This window comes from Rhinolophus ferrumequinum, chromosome X, assembly GCF_004115265.2.
Source record: "Rhinolophus ferrumequinum isolate MPI-CBG mRhiFer1 chromosome X, mRhiFer1_v1.p, whole genome shotgun sequence".
Lineage (NCBI taxonomy): Eukaryota > Metazoa > Chordata > Mammalia > Chiroptera > Rhinolophidae > Rhinolophus > Rhinolophus ferrumequinum.
In genome coordinates this window covers 22,390,948-22,413,328 of record NC_046284.1, presented here as the reverse complement: position 1 = coordinate 22,413,328, position 22,381 = coordinate 22,390,948, and the positions used below count along the sequence as shown (strand labels likewise).

General features: G+C 41.9%; 1 protein-coding gene across 1 annotated transcript in view; it reads right to left on the bottom strand.

Moving 5' to 3' along the window:
* Positions 1 to 11,532: 11,532 nt before the first annotated feature.
* GPC4 (glypican 4) overlaps positions 11,533 to 22,381 on the bottom strand; it is a 121,077-nt gene continuing 110,228 nt past the window's right edge. The window contains exons 4-9 of the mRNA XM_033114643.1: positions 21,086 to 21,251; positions 16,224 to 16,354; positions 15,984 to 16,130; positions 14,986 to 15,122; positions 14,158 to 14,333; positions 11,533 to 14,047 (exon numbers count right to left, since the gene is read on the bottom strand). Of these exons, the coding sequence (XP_032970534.1) occupies positions 13,845 to 14,047; positions 14,158 to 14,333; positions 14,986 to 15,122; positions 15,984 to 16,130; positions 16,224 to 16,354; positions 21,086 to 21,251 (960 nt within the window). The 3' untranslated portion in view covers positions 11,533 to 13,844. The remainder of the gene's footprint in view (positions 14,048 to 14,157; positions 14,334 to 14,985; positions 15,123 to 15,983; positions 16,131 to 16,223; positions 16,355 to 21,085; positions 21,252 to 22,381) is intronic.

Here is a 22,381-nt window from a genome sequence, read left to right as displayed (position 1 = left end):
AGAGAAAGCATATGGTAAGCCTCTGGGGCTTGGGGGTTGGGCGGTAGGAAGACGCTACTACCTGGGAAGCTGAGGCGGCCTGGAATAAACCTGGCTTTCCTCACATTTTTTCCCCCAGAATTTTAGAATCTGTCAGTGGGAGATCACACAGATTGTGGCTCTGACTGGTCTGAGCATGCCAGTGGTGACTGCTGGAGAAGTATGTCATGGGTGACACGATGACAGAGCCTGATCTTTCAAGAAGCTGGATAAGAGCTAATGAAACTTGCCACCAAGCTGCTAGGACTTCCTGATGCAGCCTTGCATCAGCCACTATGTGTTATACAGTCACAAAACCAATAACTTAATAAAAGAGCAGAACTTGCACTTCCAAAGAGTGCTGGCTTCTTCCAAGTACACAGTTTCCTTGGGAGGCCATCAACTATTAGGTCCAGTCATGTTGTCACACTCATGTGACTTGAAGTACTAGTCACATGACCTGCCTTCAGAACCCGTTTCTGAGCCATGTGAGAAAATCCTTCTCTTTCTTTCATAATCACATCTCATTTCTGAGCAAAATTACTGACCTTGAGCATGAGGGAAACCCATGAGAATTTGGCTTCTTGGCACCTGTATTACATGCAGAGGGATCTGTTGATGACAGAACCCTTTGCCCAGTGCTTCAGATGTGGCCTTTACTAACTTCCAGCTATTTAAAAAAATTATATTCATTACCAGAGGCAAGAGATATGCCCCAAAGTGGGGGTGACTCCAAGTGTGCAGCAGGCTGGAAAGGCATTCCCTAGTTGCAGGAGCAGTGGCTAACCTCTTGAGGGAACAACCTAAACAGACACCATTGGAAAAATGAGGGCAAGTCCGTTAAAGGAGAAGAAAGGCCAAGTGTGACTATTGGGAAGTGGGAGCAATTTTCTGAAGGGTGATTCCACAGGCTACGTCAAGCTCTTGGCCACAGTTAGCGAAGTATGAATGTGCATTAACCATATTTCTATAAAGCCAAAACCAAATCCAAAGCCCTTGTCTAAACATGGGGTGGCCAAGTCCAAAGAAGGGAGATGGAGGGAGGAGTGGGGCTGCTGCAAGGATAGTGGCTTCAGAGTTGGTGATGGAGGAAGGGAAGATGAATCAGGAAAGTGGTGGAAGGGTGGGGGGCAACATTATAGATGGAATCAACCTTGAAATAAAAAGTAATATCATGTCTCTGACAATGCATTAAATGCTCTGACTGCAGGAATAATTATTGGCACTCTTCCCAGCTGGTAATAGAAAAAAAAAATCTTTCCATAGCATCATAGTGAGATTTGAAAACAATTGACTGGTATCTATGATTCTGGTGAACCTGGGCAACTCCCTTTGGTGTGGTCAGGCAGTGGTGATCCACATAGAGAATAGAGTCACTGGGACACAAATGGTCTTTTGATCTCTACCCTAGGTCCTTCCTGAGATGCTGCCCCCAGCCCCTACCCACTGCAGCACAGCAGTCAATGCTACCAAGCCCCTGAACTGTCTTGGGCAAGGTGGGAGCCATTGGTATTCCCCATTCATCTGGATTCATGTGAACACACCGAAAACACCATCCTATTCTTGCTGTGTGAGGTGACACCAAGGGAAATGATCCCCTCCTCCCACAGGGGCAACCAATAATTCAGCTGGGCTTCTTCAACCTCATTGGAGAAGGAGCAACGTGGGGCCCACGTACAATGACTACTTTCAAAGCTAATACCGCAAGGCGTTTCCTCAGAACATTCCCCCCGTCAAATGTTAGTTGCTAGCATAGGCTACGCTCTAATCTGTTGCTAATATTTAAATCTTTCAGACCAAAAAACGATTTGAATTATGAAAAATATCTTAAGATCTTAACACAGACAAGCCAAAATTTCCCAGAATTATTTGGTTGTTTATTTTTTTAAGTATCTCTTGGCAATACATATGAATCTGCAAGGAAATTTTAGTCAGAAACATCTGAAAACTTCCATTTCCAGTGGAAACAGTGACAGCAACTTCAAAGGCCCTGCCACCTAATCACTGAGCAAACAGTACATGTGTGTATACTTTGGAGATGGCAGAGAACTCTTCCTAATGTTTAGTGCTGCCTAGACATAGAAAACCATCAGAAGTAGTGAGATCCTTGTCACTGGAGGTGTTCAAGAAGTCGCTGAGCACCACTTGGCAGGACTATTGTAGAGGACCATCACACATCAAGGATTCAAGATTGACTTGGATGAATTTTAAGGGACCTGGATATTGAGTTGAGTTGGCGATTAATTGATTTCTGTGGAGCTCTGGAATCCCTGAAGCTCAATTAAGTTCCCTATCCCTGCCAAAGTTACTGATGGCTAATACACTGACACAGTGTTCCACTTCTTCATCCCAGACGTAGCAAGAGTGCCCTATACTCCTACTAGTGTTACTCTCTGGTAGCTCACAGGTATAGCCAACCCACTTTTTTGCCTACCCAATAGTCATTCCTCCTTTCTTCCTTGTCAGTCATCCCCTAATTTGTTCATTGTCTGTCCTCCTCTCTGCAGCCATGTCTTTCACATAGGGCTGGCCTCAGACCAGGACCTGAATATTGGTTAGCTTTTATACTCAACAGCTTAGGGCATGTGAGCTGATTCTAGGCAATGGGAGGTGAGGGAATATTTACTAGAAGAGGGTACCTTCTAGGAAAGATTTCTTAGCTCTTCAAAAGAGACTTGAGGAAAAAATAATCTCTTATTGCTACCAACAGAAACTGGTATGGGAAGATGTATTGATACTACAACTGTTACAGCCATCTTTTTTTTTCAGTTTTATTGAGGTTTTGCAGCCATCTTTCAATCACAAGGGAAGCTATCTAACATGCTGAAGTTGGCAAAGTTGAAAAATGGAAAGAATCTGGATCCTCGGTAATAACATTGAGGAATAATCGTCCCTGGAGCTTCCCTACATCGTGGCTTCTTGTTATATAAGGTGAAAGAACCGTTATTGTTTAAATAATTTTGAGTTGAATTTCTCCTTGCTGGGAGCCAAGAGCATCTTAACTAATACCACAGTCTTTGATGGGATCTTGTCTCTCAACATGTTACAGAGATGTGGTGAAACCACTGTTTTCATCCATGTGGTCTGGGCCAGAAAATTGTAGGAAAGACATACAAGGGGAGTACTCAGAACCACCTTAACTTCAACACTGGTCCATAAGCATGCCCATACCTGTATCCTTCCTCAGGCTTCCTTGTGGTATGATCATGCTCAGGTAACTCCTTGATCCCTTATAAAATGAGACCTCTACTAGGCCCACCTCACTGACTTTCCTCACTTACCTGGCCTTTACTGGAGTCTGGGGTACGGTGGACAGAGCTTGGGCTCCATTTAGGGATACTAAAGCCTAACCTGTCAGGATAGCAAGGTGATTGCAGTCTAAGGCAATTTCTCTGATTGTTTTTCCCCCAGTATTTTTCTAGCGGTGCCTCTGACTGATGGCCCAACAGGGCTGGATGTCCTGCATCAAAGATCAGGCTCAAAATCCCTTTGCTTAGGCTAACGAGTCTCAAAGTGTGGTCCCCAGACCAGCAGCATCAGCATCACCTGGGAACTCGGTAGAAATGCAGATTCTCAGGCCCACCCCAGGTTGACTGAATCAGAAATTTTGGAGGTGGGGCATAGCCATCTGTGGCTTATCAATCCCCCCCCCCCAGAAGATTCTGACACATGTCAAACTGGAGAACCACTGCCCTAGAACTTGGTTATTGCCACGACTGGTAACTGGCTGTGGGGGAGCTTCCCAGGCCTCTAACTTGATTATTTGATACTGCACGGACCCCATCTCACTCTGTAATTATACTTTCACTGCTGTGACTCTTTGATTGTCTAGCTCCCTCACTAGTGGTGAGCTGTACCAGAGTGGACACCAAATCTATTTTGCTTGGTTATTGTATCCTCAGTGCCTAGCACAATGCCTGGCACATAGTATGTACTCACTCAACATTTGTGGAATTTGTGGACCACAGAAATCATTGGATGGCATATTTTGAGCCCTACAAAATTCAGCACATTCCTAAAGTATTTATCTGTCACGATGTTCAAATTATACAATGTTTACTCTCTTAGCTGGGCACAACTGGTAAATTGATTTTCACATTTTCCCCAGTTGAAATCAGCAACAAAGACAACTTCAAATTAGTCCAGAATGACTTCCACTCAGCAAGCCAGCATGCTAAAGAGTCATGGGTATTGGCTATTGCTCATTACAGGTTATGTTTTGAAGTACACTTTCCTTTATTCACTTTTTGACTTGACTCTGCGAAACACTAATGACCCCAGGGCCAGTCTAAGGAAACATACAAAGTGCCTAAAAGGCCCTTGACACCAGCCCACCCCTACGCAATCCTTGCCCTTCCAAGACCACTTTTGATTCTTTGGGGGAAATACAGATGGAAACTCAACCCTGGGAAACACTTCTGCATAGCTTGCTACTTTCTCCCTGTCACCTCTGGAACCAGAGAAGCTGCTGCAGCTTCACTATGTGACCAGGAGAGAAGAGCTTTCATTTACAAAGGAGATGGAAACTCCCCAGAAATTCAGAGACTGACTAGAAATTGGCAAGAGAGGTGGGCTAGGTGATGTGGGGGTGGGGTGGGCAATCAAGAGAATGGACAGGTGCTCACCTGAGCATTCTGCCTGCCTGCCTCCTAGGAAAGAAGCTTAGCGCGTGGAATTCTCCTTCCCTAGCTGCATTGGTGTGTTTTAGGAATGGAGGACAGTGAAAGGGCAGGGTAAAGGGGCCATTGGGAGCTTCTCCTGTTTTGAACCCTTAAATTATGTCATTATTAGAGACTTAGACTCTTTTCTTGCCAGGAAGAACTCAGTTTTATACTCTCATCTGCTTGTTTTCTATAAAACTTCAGCCATAAGGTTTTGATCGAAGAGCAGCTTTCACTTGGAAATAGCAGGTGTATAAGCCAGAACCACTCTAAATGTGTAGCCCAGAGAGGGCACTGAGAGTGCAGATGGGGCCAGGGTTCGACTCCGAGTTCCTGCAGCTGGAGCTTCATCCTGTCCAGGCTCCATCCCAGGCCCACTACCACATTGGGGCTCACTGGCCAGGCCTCAAAAATGCAGTCATCCCTCATCCAGGAGCCTGAGTGGATATGGAGTTTGGTGAGCCAAGCCCTGTGATGGAGCTGGCACCCTAGTCCCCTAGAAAGGTACTCCTTATCTTGGAACAGCATTGTGCTTTCCAACTCCCAAAATCCTGGTGTGTGCATCTTCCAGTATTTCCTCATAACCACTCTGCAGTAGACAGGGAAGGGACTGAGCTCTTAAATAAGAGAAAAGCCCAGAAAGAAGTCAAGCAGCTGCTTTATAGTTTACATACTGTGATCTAGGTCACCCAGGGGTAACATGACATAGCCACTTTGGGTGGCAGGAGGCAAGCAGGTAAAGATTCCTCTGCCCTTTCCAACCCTCTCATCACAGTAGCTCCTCCTTAATCTGATATATATTTGGCCCACTCATCCCAGTAGCTGGCTGCCTAATGCTTGAAGAGGTTTTTCAACACCCCTATAATCCAGATCTCTGCAGGATGGTGACTGGGGAACCAGACTCCAGGGACCCTTCTCTGAGTTTCTTGCCAGAGACAGGAAGCCAGAGCAGGATAGAGTGGCCCGAGATGCCTGAGAGCTCTGGAATGACTGTGGGGGTAGGGCTGTATAGGTGAGCTGGAAGCAGGGCTTGAAGAAATTTGAAGACAATGCATGTGGCTTGTCAGAATTCAAGGGCGTGATGGGGTGGGGGGCTGGGAGGACCACGTTAAATGTGTTTGACTGCATTCTGAGCCTGGACATCCAGAAAGTACCCCTTGTGTAGAACTAGGTTATGTTCACCAGAAAGCTCCAAATGAAGATCATCTGGAGGAGGCTAGAGTATCGGGTACAAAGGGAGCTGAACCCCTTCACTTTGCACAGTGCAATGCAATAGCAAACCCAAAGACAACCCCATACAATCCATGCTGCATACTTCTACTTATACATTTATACACTCTGGGCATCACGTCAAGTCCTATTCAGGAATTTGCATTAGATCGTGCCCACTTGAATTGTAAATTGCCTTGCCTGGCTTTGGAGGGCTTCATACTCTGAACCCACCCTTCCCTTGTCTTTTACTAGCAAACCCATCACCTCTGCTTTTTAGACACATTTCCTTTCTACCGTTTCACTACCCACTACCACCCCCAGACCGCATTTCGTCCCACCTCCCTACCCTTACTCCTGCAATTCCAAACCAGCCAGTACTTTACTGAGTGTATGGGGCAACCTGTAGCACCCAAAGAGTACAAAGAACCAATGATGGGTCCTGCGCACAAGCTCACAAGAGAATTCTCTCCTCCCCTCCTGGCAAACGCAGCTAGAGCCCTGCCTCCTCCTGGAAGTCACCCTGACCACTGCAGTGTGCACTGCTCTCCCTTGATCTGCAGACCAGCTAAGAGTTTATGTATTCACTGGCATGTTTCCTGGGTGAGCGTTGTCTCCCCAATGGAATTATGGGTTTCCTGAGGATGAGGACCCCATCTTACTTTACATCCTCCCTTTTGTCCTCCCATGCAGAGACCAAGGTCAGACATGTCATAAATCATACTACTGCCTCAAATTCCATGTGGTTTTGGAGGCCCACACATCCAGAGCCAGAGTGACTGCCATTAGAGACCTCTGCTAACCAAGAGCCTCTGTAGGTACTTCATCTTTGGAGTGTTTCAGTATGATAAGGACCTTCAAATTCTTTGGTTTGCCTTACAGTTCTCCAAAAGGGAACTCAGTAGACAAATTGTGCAATGTGGAGCATACAAGCCAGCAGCCACGTCAGATGCTGCTTCACTCCTCCATACCACTCTGATCCACCTCTGAGGTTCAGGGCTTTTGATCACCATCAGCTGGTCACCATCAGCCAATAGCACCTTTGGTTTAACCAATTATATAAGTCACTACTCTGAGTAAGGTAGAACTCCTTTGTTCAAAATGGATCATTTACTCATTCTTTTTTTTTTTTTTTTAAAGTTTATTGGGGTGACTGACTCTGGGTGGTGAACACACATTGGGATTTATAGATGATGTAATACAGAATTGTACACCTGAAATCTATGTAACTTTACTAACATTTACTCATTCTAAGGGGCCAGTTTGCCTTTAGTTCTAGGAATTCACCCTTCCCACAGCCCCCAATTCATAGATTAGAATTACCTTGCCTCTCAGCTTCTCTTTGCAGACTAGTGAGGAGCCATCACTTGCCTTTCACTTGGAGGCAGAGCCTCAGTCCCTGCAGGTCTCAGGTGTTTCTCTCTGGACCCTGTGTCGGTTATGGCCAAACAACGGAGTCTGAGGACCCCTAGATGAAGACCTTGCCATTCCCGCCCCCATATACTGCTTAAGGGGCATGCTGGGACATGTGTTCAGGAAACCAACAAAAGCGCCCCCGGTTCGCTCCCTGGGTAGAAAATGTCAAAATCTCTTCTCCCTAATGCAGTTTTTGTTTTAAAATCTGACTTTGACTTTTCTAATGGGCACTAAGACCGGTCCAGCGAGCGAAATACCTCTGTCGACAGCAGTGCCTGTTATCTGGGTTCTGTGTGTCCAATCTCTGCCTCGGGTGTAATTTTTAAGGTGGAATCTTGTCCAGAGCTCCTTAAGAAGCTGAGATTATATCCACTGGGACCCAGTTATCCCAAGATGTATTCACCGCACAAAGCTCCAGCTGATTAAGCAGGTATGAATTTTCCATATGTAAACCGAGGATTTTTTCCTCAACGGATTGTGTTTGCCTAAGTGCTCAGTAAGTTGACCCTCCCCAACAATGCAGCTGTCAGGGCATCCCTAGGGCCCTTTCACACAGGTTGTATGAGGCTGTCCTGGAGAGGAAGGACAGGATCACTGGACTTAATGTTGGTTCTTCCAGAACTAGCACATAAGGGCTACATGGTCCCCATGCACAATCATTCGAGCTCTTTCGGCATTGAAGTGCACCGAGCAAGAAGCCACTGTGTGAGCTTAGAAAACCTTTTCGTTATCAAGATTTCCATGTGGTCCTTGACTCTTCCTGTATCCAGGTCAGCCAAGTCAACCAGTATCTGCCATAACCCTTAATTTAGCCACTCTGCAGGGCTAAGACAGCTGATATGTGGCAAGCCTGACAAGCTCGTCCCTTCCTGTTTATTTAGATTCTCTGGAATAAGGGGAAAGGATAGTCGAAGGGAAAATAGCACCTGAAATAAATAGGCTCTGGCGTCAGACCAATAAGCTCTGTTCTAAATCTGCTTCTTGCATTTCTTGCCTGTCTCCCCTTGTACAAGTTACCTAACTTGTTCAAGTCCTTTCATGCATCTGTAAAATGGAGCAATTTCTACTCTGCAGGATCTTCTGAGATAATTGACCTAGGCTGGTATTAGTGCCAGGCACACAGTTCTATCCCATCTCACGGCTCAGTCAAGAGATTACAGGTGAACAAACAGCAAATAACTACTTTTCTTTTTACAGTAAACATGTCCAAATAATGGTTTCTTGCTGCTGTCAGAGTTTGTTCCAAACTATTCATAACTGAAAGTGTAAAGTAACCATTTTTCATTATAGTTTAAAAGTGAGAGCAAGGGCATTGAAGACCTTTAAAGGCAAATTCAGTGAAAGAGGTTTGAGATCCTAATGGGTGTTCAGAAAACCACCCACTGACCATGAGTATTTATTTGTGACCAACCTGGTACCAACTGCCCTGAACAGTGAGTCACCAAGAACAGTGGGTATTGTCCATTTTAGGTTATGGATGCTGACGAAGAAAAGCAAATCCCAGGCAGTGGTAAACCTAAGAAATTCTATCCGGAACGCATTTTATATGTGCACGTGTGTATTTTTTCTTGGCAGGAGACTTACCTTCCTAATTACGTTTCCCTTAGGCTATCATTAAAATTAGTCTGCATTCCCCAAGCACACACCTCTGACAGCAGGGGGAAGACAGCCCATAAGGGACAGGGTAAGGTCTACCTTGCATTAAGTGTTTGAAAATATACAGATACGAGTACATCTGTGTATAGATACGATTGTGTACACACACACACACACACACTCACACACACACACAAGACTTCCAAAACTGTCATATAAGAAACACAGTAACACAGAGTGGCAAGGAAGTTGTTGCAAAACTTCCCCAGAGCTCACAGAACAAGACCATACAACCCTTTAGAAAAGCACCTTGGGCCATCACTCACGTGCCGTATTAACCACACTATCAGCTTTTACCTGGTAGGATTAATGCATGAAAACCTTTCCCCCCAAAAAAATCCTGTGCTTTTTTTCAGAATTCCTAACATTTCTTTAAGAAAAGTCAAAAGCAGATTAAACTGTGCATTTAATTCCACACATGGACACTCATGCTGAGAAATGGATTTCTATTTCTGCAGATTTTACTGATTAATGCGACTCTCTTTAAACACTGATGAGCAGAAATTCAACCTATGGGAAAACTGAACTTGGACAATTATTTACATATTCGAATGACTACTTTACCATTGGACAGATAATTTATGCAGTAACCAAGAAGATGTAGTGACATGTTTTCCTAATACTACTTTCATCTTCATCCTGTGTGGCAGTTGATGCTGCTTCAAGGAATTTAGGATTGAGTGCACATTAAAAGTACTTCACTCTAATAGGATGAGTAAATTCCAGAGCACATTTCCTTTGAACCATCCCCAAGCATTAACAGTGGTATTAACGTGCTGTGCTCTAAGAGGACCTTCTCAGGTGCTTTGGCCAATGTCTTCTTCACTGGTGAAAATATGGAAACCAACTACCAAAAATTAACCTTAACATGAACAGAGAGCATCCTGATTGTTCACTTCAGGATTATAGCACTCTAATGCCAAACTGCTCCTGGTTCAAGCCAATGTTCTTTTTTTGAAAAAAATACGTAATCTGGGCCAGAATGCAGTAAAAATCCAACATGTGGTACCACTGAGAAGCAATGCCTTTAGAATAGGAATCTGTATCTTTAGGGACCTCTCCTCTCTATACTTTTTAAGTAAACCTAAAACAGTAAGACATTATAGGGCATACTATGCTACATTTCATGCAAAAAAGAGGGAAAAGAAAAACGTCTAACTGCATTTGTTTGTACATACTGGGAGTACCAAGAAAACGTGTCCTCATTTTAAATGATGTTATCTATGCTCAAGCAGTAGTTTGCCGTAATCAGAAGTGTCTGGACGCTGATGGTAACCACTTTGAGCACCTCTTGTCATTGCAGAAGTCAAACGTGACTTGTATTCATCTTCTGTTATCAGTATATATTGAGTATTACAATTAACACAGTTTTTTTCCTTTCTTAAAATGTGTATACATTTCTTTTTGGCACCCTCTGTGTATAAAGAAACTTTGCAAGAAGATGTATGTATATCTCTTCTAATAATAAGTTTACCTAGGGCACGGGGGTATCTGGGCAGATGGGCAGGACTGGGAGGAAAACTTTCACTCTGTACCAATATATGTTTTGGTTTTTAAATCCTGGCAATGTATTACCTATTTAAAATCCAAATCAGACAAGTAAATCTATAGCATTGGCCTTACTGATGGACTTGAATTCCTATGTTACCATATGTCACCTTTCAGATAGTTTTCACATATATAAAAATGATTTTTAGAACAAAATAATTAGGAGTTTAAAAGTAGAAACTGAATTTGTAAAGTGTATCACGAATGCAGAGTTATGTTTTTTCCACTAAGTTCTAAGCTGCATGAATTATCTCGGTGCTTTTTTTCTTATTTCTAGAAAGACAGAAAGTTCTATTTGGTAACTTGGCATTTGCCTGAGTGAGAACACATACGCACAAGCCTCCTGTAGTAGATATTATTATTAACATACTACTTTTTAGCTGTGCAAATAGACATATTCTGCCAACAACAGAAGAGAAAGTAGAATTTTGTGCAGCACCATCTATACCTACTTTTATTTTGGTTCTGTAATCACAAATGATAAATTTTTTACTTCATGTAAACTGTTAGATTTCTAATACCCAGTAACTAAAGTTTAAAAATGCAAGTCAATTTTTTGCACTTTTTCTTTTATCAAGATAATAGGTGCTAATTACCGACTGTTTTTGAAATAAAATATAAATCTAAGAGTCACAAAACACTTTTCCTTAAGGTAGAGTGTTTCCTTAAGGTGAAGTGTTTGAAAGAATAATTTAAAAATGACTTTGTAAAACACAAACCCTTCACATGCTATTAACTGAGACTTTGAAAAAGTCAGTTCTCCTAACAGAGCTTTTATTCTACCTCATACTGTGAACTCTTAAGGTTTTAAAATATTCAACTTGCCTTTATTCTTTTTTTAGGGGGTGGAGGGAGCCTGCCAGCTGGTTAGAAGCCAAGAGTTATCCAGTCAGACCTGAATGGAAAAATCTAGGATTTGTTTATTTCATAGTTCAAGTTCAAAAGCAAGAGACAATTTAAATAATAAAAGAGTAACAGAAAAAAAAATGCAAGGAAAGAAAACAAATCAGTAAGAGTCCAGAAGAACCTTCAAGAATATTTAATTCGGAAAATGTTATTGGTTTAGAGAACTTGACTGAAAGAAAACAGCTGGGCAGAGTTCAAGGTTTTAAATTAAAAACAATCTAACAAGGTCTATGGGGATAACTCTTTGAGCCACATTTTGCAGACCAGATTCATTTCTACCAAGTAAAAGTAATAGCAGTCTAAGCGAAAAAGGAAATTCCTCACAACTGAGGTAGTTACTAAGTATCAGCACATTTTCCAAGTTCTCACAAGGCAGCTTAGCTATTTACAATCCATTTTTCCTCAAACATAAATGGAGTGCCTTTTCAATTTTATGTCTTCTATGATTTGTTGTTTTTTTTTTTAAAAAAAAAAACCACTTATACACACCAGCCAGAATATGCCTATTTTATTAACATCATGCTTTAATAAATAACTGGCTACTTCTAATAAAATTAAGCCTCTGTTTACAACAGCCTCCAATATGCCATTTTGACCATTCTGCAGAATTTGGTGTAAAAAGTTGAATGAATTGTAGACCCTGAGCTATCAAGTAATTATGTTTCAATATAAAAATAGAGAATTACTCTTACAACTGAAGATTGAACAATAACACAAACAACCTCTGTGTGGGTTTTAATGTCTATAGAATTGGTTGGGATCTTAATGGCTGTCTAAAGCAGGAAGAGACTTGCAGAATTTTATTTTTTCTGAAGACTTTTGGGAACTCCTTTAAAAGTGATTTGTTACATTCTCATAGTTTTATAAGCTGTCATTTGGTAAGGACACAAGGAAAGGGCTTCTAAGGGGCTAAGGCAGTTGTTAGTCTTTGGCCTGGGACAACAGATATGGCCTTTGCCAGGTCACCCACATGGCTAAGGGTCACCGGTAAGATGTCATCTTCTCGGCTGTACCTACTCCCACTCTTCCCACCAAAACAAAACAAAACAAAAAAACAAAACAAAACAAAACAAAACAAAACAAAAAAAGACCCACAGCACATGGAAAAAAATCTGGATACCCAGATCTACCCCAAGTGGGTTTCTTGGCTGATGGGAGAGCACACTGCTGTGAACCACTGCAAGCCCTTTGCCTTTATGATCAGAGGAGGCTGAGCAAGAAATAGACTCAAATAAGACACCTTAGAATCTTTTATAAAACCGGGATCCCCAAATGAATGCAAATGCAAATACACAGACAAAAACTTTGCTCAGAGTGTCGATGCTTTTCCCTGAGCCCAGGCTGTACCCACCCTGATTCTAGCTAGCCCCAGACATCTCCCTCTGTATGGCTGGGTTTGAAATCTGGAACATTGTAACAAGAGGGACCAAATGAGATAGTCGATCGCTTATTTCTGCCATCAGGATATCAATTCAAAGAGGGTCAAGTATGGACACAAAGACCAGCACACAGTGGCTAAACAAACAAACAAAACGAACAAACAAAAAATCCCACCCCTAAACTCAGTGTGAACATGTGATAACTGGGACATCCTGAATGGCCTTCTATCTTTCTAGGGAAAATGTACCAAGAATCTTCTAAATGAGTTACACTTTAAGCGGGTTCAAGGAATGGACCTAGAGGTGATCTTAGTTTATGGAATTCAACTCAACCAAAGTGAGTGAGTCTGCAGTCTCTTCCAGTCACCAGCTATAAATGAAATGTAACATTCTTCTTGTACTGATGCTTGAATACACCCTGACAAGTGGCTTAGAAGCCCCCTTGTGCCTTCACATTCTGTCCTCACTTAATAACAAAAAAAAAAAAAAACAAAATTGCCTCCTCTTCTCTCCAGGTAAGGCAACTAAAACGACAAGGATAAATGGAAATTTTACTGCTTGTTGGGCTTTTTCTTTTAATAAGATAACGTGATAAATAAAACCTGCTTCTGTACAGCTATTTAATATTTCAGAAATACGTACATGTTACATGCCAAGAAAGGACCCTGGTTTTCTTGTAAGAAACAAGGTGAGATCATAATTGAAGAAAAGAAACCCACAAACACAAACAAAAACAAAACAAAACAACAACAAAAAAACCAAGAGTGAGAAAATCACAAATGCACAACTAACTACAGTTCTGTACCTACACTGCTAGCCACGTTTAAACATGATCTGGGGAAGCAGAACTGACTTTACATACGAGTCCCCTTTTCCAGCAAAACTGAATGAAAAAACAAGGTCAGCATTTTTTAAACCAGTGGCCACACAGTAAAAACTGTACATCGTTGTCCATTCATTTAAAAAGCAAAGTCACTAGGATGGTGGTGTAAAAGTGATAACCGGTGCCTTTTTACTTTTTGATGAACACTTTTTCCTCTCTGATTGTGAATTATCTCCACTCTCTCTGCATAACCAGGAACAAGATGCAGAAGATAGTGAGGAGGTAGGGCTGTGCCCTAACACGGGCACCAGCACGGCTAGCTTTATCGTTGGCATTCTTCCCAGAGTGGTCAGTTGCATTGTATTCAAGCTCCGAAGGGCAATGCTGATACTCACATCCACTTCCACTTCCTTCTCCACTGTTTTCATCACCTATTAAAAAACAACAAAAACAAAATAAAAACGAATAGATATTTCATTCCACTTGTTCTCATCACAAGACATACAAGAACAATTTGTACTTTAGAACCACAAGTGCTTACTGATATCAAAGAAGTCCACATCATTCCCATTGTAAGCATTCTTCATTTTACTGGTCATGACCCGAAGAGCCATGATTTGACGAAGGATCAGTATGTCGGGTTTGCTGGTGTCAACCTGGACCTCGGGATTACTGACCTGGTTGGCCAGTCCATTTCCTGTCACTGCAAACAGGTACCTGAAATGAGAACGACCCCACTGAGACAGATGATCAGTAAAATAAAAAGTTACAGAAGATCAAAGATTTTGGCCCAGATGTTAGTATTTCCATTGATTACAATTAACTCGAAGTCCTTCCATTTCTTGTGAACTTGAATTTCTCCTTTTCCTGGGTATTTACCTTGTTTCTCCAATTTGACCATGACTTTTTTGCAGAGGTTGGCAGGTCAAGAGTAAAGTGCTGATAAAAGGGGTACTTATTTAAGTTACTGAGTGTGCAGGGGAGGGATATAGGGCAACATTAAATAAGAGAACGAGACCTTTTAAGAGCTGGCACTTTATGGGGCGAGGCAATTGGGAAAAGAAACACAGGTATTAAATATTTTTTAAATGACACTACTGAAAACAGCTTTGTCCCTGGTTGGAGCACGAATGCCGGAATATGACTACTACCACAAACTTCTGCCCCAGTACAAGTATTAAGAGCTGGGTGCTTTCCCAATACTTGTACCACAAAGCCCGTTACTATGTCTAGAAATTTCCACGTTGTTGCTACCCACTGTGAATTGCTTCATGATGCCTCCCTCGATTGACAACTGAGAAAACCCTCTTTGAAGGTTACCAGCCATCTAGGAAGGGAGAGATTGCAAATCCATGCAACGGAGGCTAACCTGCTTTTGCCTTTTCCATTCCAGCAGTCATCTTCATTGCCATTTCCTGCAGCCATCCTCTCATCATTGCAAACATTGCTAGGAAGAGAGGACCAGAACTTCTTGGCCTGTTTCAGTTTCTCCTTGACATCAGTAACCTAATTAAGAGAAAAAGAGAGAGACCCCTGTAAAACAACACAAAACCACCTTACAGATATGCCTGTTGATCATTTCTAATGTACATTCAGAGTGATAAGCAACTCACTTTCAACATGAGTCACTACAAAAAAATGAAAATCAAATTTATTTTTGTAAGTATAAAATCCACTCAAATGAATTAATAGTTGAAACGTTCTGAATGAATTGCTGGGTCCACTGTCCACTCTACTCCCCATTATAACTACCATCCGAGGCCCACCAGGTTCCATGCCCTGCAGATACAATGAGACAGAGTCTCTTCTTGCAAGCCTTTTATATTCAGGATCAAGCGTATTATATACTGTCCACCCTGAATCTTGCCTGTCACTGCACTCCCTCCCCTCCTCTCTGTTCCCCCCTACTACTATGTTTGCAACATGTTACTGTGTATAAAGCAGTTTGCTTGCTTACATTTTCTTGTCCTTCTCCCATCCCACCATTTACTAAACATCACCTTAGTTAGTATGCTGGAATGTCTGCATTTTCCGCTCTGTTGGGGCTTATTGATAACAAGGGTCTGTCTTATTCCTGAGCCACCCTATAACCAGCAGTGATGAGCTCACAGTAGATGTTTAGTAAATACATGGTAAAACAACAGGTAGTTTTTGAGATAAGACTTATTGTATCACATTTCCTAAACTACGTATGAACTTTCTGAGCTAGAAAATGAGAGAGGCAGATTTACTGACACTCACATGCAATTTGCTTGAAAAGTTTCACCCGAAAGACCCACGCTTGTAAGTCTTCCCTAAAATTGCATTTTCAGCAAATGTTTTCAGTTCTTTGTCATTAAACACGGCCATTTCTGCCAAAGTGCTCACCAGTCGGTCCAAACTAGTGCCAGCTGCTGTGGTTGGGCGTTCCTCAGGGTGATATGGTCTGAAGCGAGCACTGAAAGCACTTTCAGAGATGGAACGGGAAATTCGTCCGGCTGGGAGAGGTTTGGGGGGTCCACATCCCTGGAAAACCTGCATTGGAGCAAGTGTGATCATATTAGGGAAGTCACATCATGAGCTGGAGGGGGGCCCTGGCGCTCGTTTCCAGTATCCTGCCTTCATTACCTTCTGAGACACTTGCACACTATTCTCTTGCATGTTCATAATAGCATCAGAAATCTTCACATCGATAGGATCCATGACTGACTCGATGTTGAAAGGGCCCTCCAGCCTCTCAGCCACCATCAGCATAGCATCTGACATGAAGTTTGGGGAAGAATAACACAGCATAGAAAGTAAATCATTAGTTCAGCCTTGGGTAATCGGCCTGATTATTTTACTGTCTTTGTTTCCCGTGGGGGTGGAGGGAAGGCACTCATCATAATGAATTCATGTTTTCATACCTATTTCTATTACACCAAACTGCATTAAGTATTGCTAGCTCTCTAAAGTGCGAAGTGGCCAGATGAATGCTTCATTCCACAGCAAGGAAACCCAATCAGGAATCTTCTATTATACTGATTATTCATTCCTTCGTGTGTCAAAGGCTGTCACTGTAAGGCTCTAAGCTAGCTCCCAGCTGACAAACTAAGGCTGGAGGCTGAATAACGTGCCAGTTCTCCCAGACTTCCCAGGATCTTTTCATTTCAGGTTCCATTTACAAGAGTCAAATACACATCTGTTAAAATCCTGGCATACCAATTCTTTATTATTATTTTTTAATGAAACCCTTGCACATCGTTGAGTGTGCAGTTAGAAAATGCAAATAAAAGTATTTCTAGGAATTCTAATGACGTCAAATAATGAAATTTTGAACAATGCAATTTCTGGAGTAAGAAAAACTTCATGTTTCAAATATAAGGGCCTCAATTTATTTTAAAGCAAAAGATGTATCTCTTTGTATTTGAGTGAAAAGACAACACAGGACACACAAACCATGTACTCACAGTGTGTCTTCACTAATTATTCTGCAAGTCACTTTTACATGCTGGAAGAGTGTCGAATTTTTTTAGTACACATTGAATCTCTTAAACAAAATACGCTATACTTGTTTTCTTGCCACGTATGTTTGTTGGGATTATGAGATTTTGTATTTTGGTCTGATACTCATTGGAGAAAATTAGAAATGTAATCATGTTCTCTCCCCTTTACACTCTAGTGCTTAAAGCACGGCAGGAAAAGGAGAGTTAGGCTCACATTATCCACAGCATTCGGGTAGTCTAAGGACAGCTGCTAGAAAGAAGGACTACAGTTTCCAGAAGATTGTGTGTCCTTCTCAGAGAACACTGCAGGCCACAGCTGAACTTCTACCTAAGTTTTCTAGTGAAAAGAACTTTCAGCATCAGCATATCAATGAAACCAAATTTGGTCATCAACCTTTCACCTTCAACCTAGAACAAATGCAACACAGCATTTTAAAGCACAGGGTCATTTCTCTAAACTGCAATTCCGATGTCACAAACCACAAATAGATTTCCGTGAAATGCAATTTTTTTAAAGTAATAACAAATGAAGTTTCAGATTGCATTGTGGTAAGCGCCAATAAAGTGACGCTTCCAACCTCTAAGTAAAGGCTGCCAGCATGAATATACCATTGTACTAGAGGAGAGAAAAAATGCTTTTGATGTGCTAGCAAAAGGAGACTTTTGTAAACAAGTGGAGCACAACTTAAATGTGTTCATCATTGTCAAAGCAGCAGGGCTGCCACGTACAGAAAGCACATTCCTTCATAGCTGAGAAGTCGGCCCTTGCTCCAAATAGAAATATTATGAATAGACAGATAATAAACATCCAAAATGCAGATTTTAAGCAAGAGAAAACAGCACATTTTGCAACTACTTATTCCCCTAGTGGCAAGGAAAGGCCAGATCACTAATGTGTTTGTGAAAGACTGAAAGGAAACATAAACCCCAATTCTTCTGGCTGTTTGGCGTCTTTGTAAACTCTGAGCCGGCTGGCCATACACAAGGGCCTGGGAATGGAGAGCGAAGCCGGGCCTTTGTTGGGGCCGGTGCCATGGCGTTGCGTGTTGCGTGGCTGAAGAATGCGAATGAGGGCGCACTCTGCCTATGGCCTGCAGCCCAGAAGCCAAAGCTGCCCCTAACCCCTGGGGGAAGAAGTCATGATTGGCTATCAACTGGGCTCTTCCTTGCAGCAGCCAGCCCTGATTAGATGCGCGAAGCGAAATCCAAAGATGGTTGGTTTGGCGTTTGGGTTTTCTTCTGGTTGATCTAGGCCACGGGGCTCTTGTTTATGGGTTATTTGACTGACTGCCTCCTGCCGGGAACTGGCTGGTGTCCCCACCAGCAATCTCAATACCCCAATACTAAATTCCCACTGGCAGCAACCTGTGATATTAGTATGATTGGCTAGGAGTCAAACAACATTAACACTACTACAGCATGTGATAGAGAACAAGGGGCTCCGAGCTAAGCATCATTTATGGCTCTCCAGAAACTGGCTTTTCTGGTGGTGGGAGTCTAGGGGCAGTATTTGGTTTAGTTTTCAAACTGAGGGTTTCATATCACCACCCTCTTACAGAACCAAGTGCAGGGTGTTTCAAATATTTGGATCTACCTTGATAAAGGCCAACAGTACCTTAATAGATGCAATTAAAGAGAGGAAAAGGGAGGGCATGGCAACCAGAAGGCAGGTTTGGAAAACTCATCATTGGTCTCTTAGAAGGTCTGGTCCAACTGCAGGATTTCGGTGCCCAGGATACCAGCATTGAGTCGTTCCCCCCTCCCAAACAACAAAGCACCCCCTTCTCACTAGGGAGAGTGATTCCTTTTGCATGGTGCCACCAATAATCAGAAACCCACATCTTCAGCCTCATGACCCAACTGGAAGAACAAAAGGCAGTTTCCCGATTTAACACGAAGATCTGATTTAAAGAAGGGTGTGTGTGTGGGGGGGGGAGCCCTTGATCATTCATTAACTGCAATCATTTAAAGGGGAAAGATAAATTCCTTGCAAAGAAAAAAAACTTATAGCAGAGGCATGTAAATTGGGACTGAATTCTGCAACCACAGAGCAAATTAATTAAACCCTTGTGAAAATTCATGAAAAAGCATTGGAGATTAACAATGTCTATTATTCTTGGCCTTTTCTATCAGCTTATTAAAAATAAAGAATAAAATATCCATTAAAAATGAAGTTTAGATACAATTATACACCTCATCCCTCCAAAAAGTGTAATTTAAAATAACTGACAAAAATTGATTTAGAAATCCTATCCATTTCTACTTGGGTTTAATTTTGTTTCTTGAAAGATAACAAATGTAATTTTTAAAACACCCAGAACAGTAACTTAAGTCCTCCTTGTTGTAGAGTTCCTGGTTGGAAACATTTATTAAGCAAGACAGAGTATGGTTTTGCTTTTTGATATGGCCCGGCAAACTGTTAGAAAAATATGTAGAAGAATTTGCATTTTGATACAGGATATGAGTTATCGTTTTGTCTAGAACATTAGAATAACAGAATAGTACAAGGGACATGCCACTGCACCTTTTTCCTGATGTGTCTGTAGAACAGTTAGCAAAACTAGATCAGTCACCATTACATTTTTTTTGTACTGTGTGGCAAATTCTACTCCTCTGTCCAGGGAATTAGTACGTTAGAGGCTATAGGGAAAAGTGAAAAGGGCTAACCAACTTAAAAAAAAAAAATTAGCAAAAGTGAACTGCAGACTTGACATGTGGGTGTGGGGGTGACAGTGGGATTAAAAAAAGAGAAAGAAAAATATCAACTTTAGATCTGCAAATGCCATGGGCTTTTATTACCATGGGAAATATTTTAAAGCAACAATCTCTCCCATAGCTTCAGTCTGGGCATGATGTGTCATTTGTGCGTATGTGTCTTGGCTGGTCTTACCCCTTCTCTTTCATGGGATTCTGCTTTTCTGTGTGTAGAAGATTTTTTCAGGTCTTCTAGCTTTGAGCTATTTAGGCTACAATTGTGTTGAAGTGCTTAATATTCACATTTTTTTTTCCTGTGTCAGTGTTCTCAAGAATCTGTTGGAGCCAATTTATTGATGCACTTTCAAAAAGAGTTAATATGGTAATTAGCTCTCATGCAGACTGAAAAGCATTCCCCACCGCCAATCACCCCCCTGCAAAAAAAAAAAAAGCCAGCAAATTGCATACATGCTCCCATGATGTGAACAAATAAGTGAAAAATAGGTGCTTATAAAGACACACAAATTCCGCAATTATGCAAACGTGACTGGGGGGTGGGAAAAAAAAATCTGAGTTTGTTTTTGTGAGCTATTAGTACGTGTGCCTGGCCCCACTAGCACTCACCATTAGGAGCTTCAGAAACATTGATGTTTCAGGACTAACATATGCATTAAGTAGGCATTAAGGGAGTTGATGACTGGACCTTTAAATTATCCTGAATTTGTCCTTTCCCAAAATCATCATTAACCCTCTGAGAAACTGGCCACTTCACTTACATTGCTGAGTTCCAGTAATGATTTTGCAGGTTTTAAGTATATGTGAGAATACTCACCAGAGTGGTCTGTTATTGTCAAATCCTCTATAGAAACAGAATCCCTAAATTTCCACAATCAGATTTCATCTGAGCCAAATATCCAATGAGTATCCGGCCAGCTTGCAGATTTGGGTGCAGTGTAACAGATACAACATATAACATTTTAAAAGCCACTTCAGCAGTGTAGTGATGACTACATGGATTTACATGGATACATAAACTATGATGCATAACTAAAACTGGCCATTGGGGGAAAATGTCAGAAAGTCACTTTGTTGTTATTAAAACTTGGTATTCACTGTGTCTAATGTTTTCAGAAATGTCACTATTAGTTCAAGGGAACATTTACTTGTAGCATGGTATGAACTCTGAGTACAGTTCAAACTCTGGCAAACATTAAATAATGAACAAAATTTCATAGCTAACAATTACAATATTCCTTATAGCCAGAAGCTGAGCTATTTCCAGCAACACACATACATTAATCACTTGCTCACCTATGAAATTGTTCCACTCAAAATCAAGATCTCCTTGGTTGGCCAAACAGCCTCTCATGATGTTCGAGCAGTAGTTGTAACATGGCTTCACAGTCACTAGACCCTGGCAGTGGGAGCAGTAGATCATCTTCAGCAAGGCGTGGGTACACTGGGCTGTAGGATTTACCTAATTTGGGAGAAGAAAGAGACAATGGTGGGGCAAAGATAGACACAGAAACTGGAAGTCTATCAAGCTGACCTTGAAGGCCTGGCCATGAATTTAACTTAAGAATGATCTGTGATGGATCACATTTAGCAGGACCGGCCTGTTTCCTGAAGAGGTAAAGGAGAACATGATTAGATAAAAGAAAGGTGTGTGTCGGGAAGGAGGTGGGGGGCATAGGGATGAATACTGCATTACCTGAAGTAACCAAACTCCATGTACCTCCCATTCATCCACCCTGTCTCTTGCTCACGTACTCACTCTCACTCACGTTAAATGGCTCTATTATTTCAAAGTCCTTTTAAAAATTTCTTTCCAGGATCAGCCATGAGACACAGTAGTAGAGGCTACCTTTACCTGCCCACCGTGCATGGCCTGCTATGGACGCTACCATCACAGTGTTTGCCTTGCCAGACTGGAACACAAGCAGGTTTCTTTTCAAAAACACACACTACAAGACTGCATGTGGTTTATACACCACATATCAGTGAAATCATATGGTTCTCTGCTTTTTCTGACTGACTTATTTCGCTTAGCATTATACTCTCAAGATCCATCCATGTTGTCACAGATGCTCCTATTTCATCTTACCACCGAAGAGTATTCCATTGTGTCTATATACCACAACTTCTTTATCCATTCATCTATCGAAGGACATTTTGGTTGTTTCCATGTCTTGGCCACCGTAAACAAAGCTGCAATGAACATTGGAGCACATGTGTCTTTATGTATAAATGTTTTCAGATTTTTAGGGTAGATACCCAGGAGAGGGATTGCTGGGTCATATGGTAATTCTATTCGTAATTTTTTGAGGAACCTCCACACTGCTTTTCATAACGGCTGCACCAATCTGCATTCCCACCAACAGTGTATGAGGGTTCCTTTCAAACAATATGATTTATAGATGATTGTGGGGACAGAGCCAGGAGTGCAGTTTTCAGGCTCTCAGCCTCACGTGGAAAGGTGCTGGCTCAGGTAGTAAATGGCCATCAACTGTGATTGGATGGCCATCAGCTGTGGCTAGTTGGCCGTCAGCTGTAACCAGTGAGCCATTGGCCACTAATATAACTGCCGTGGCTACGCTAGCAGAAAAA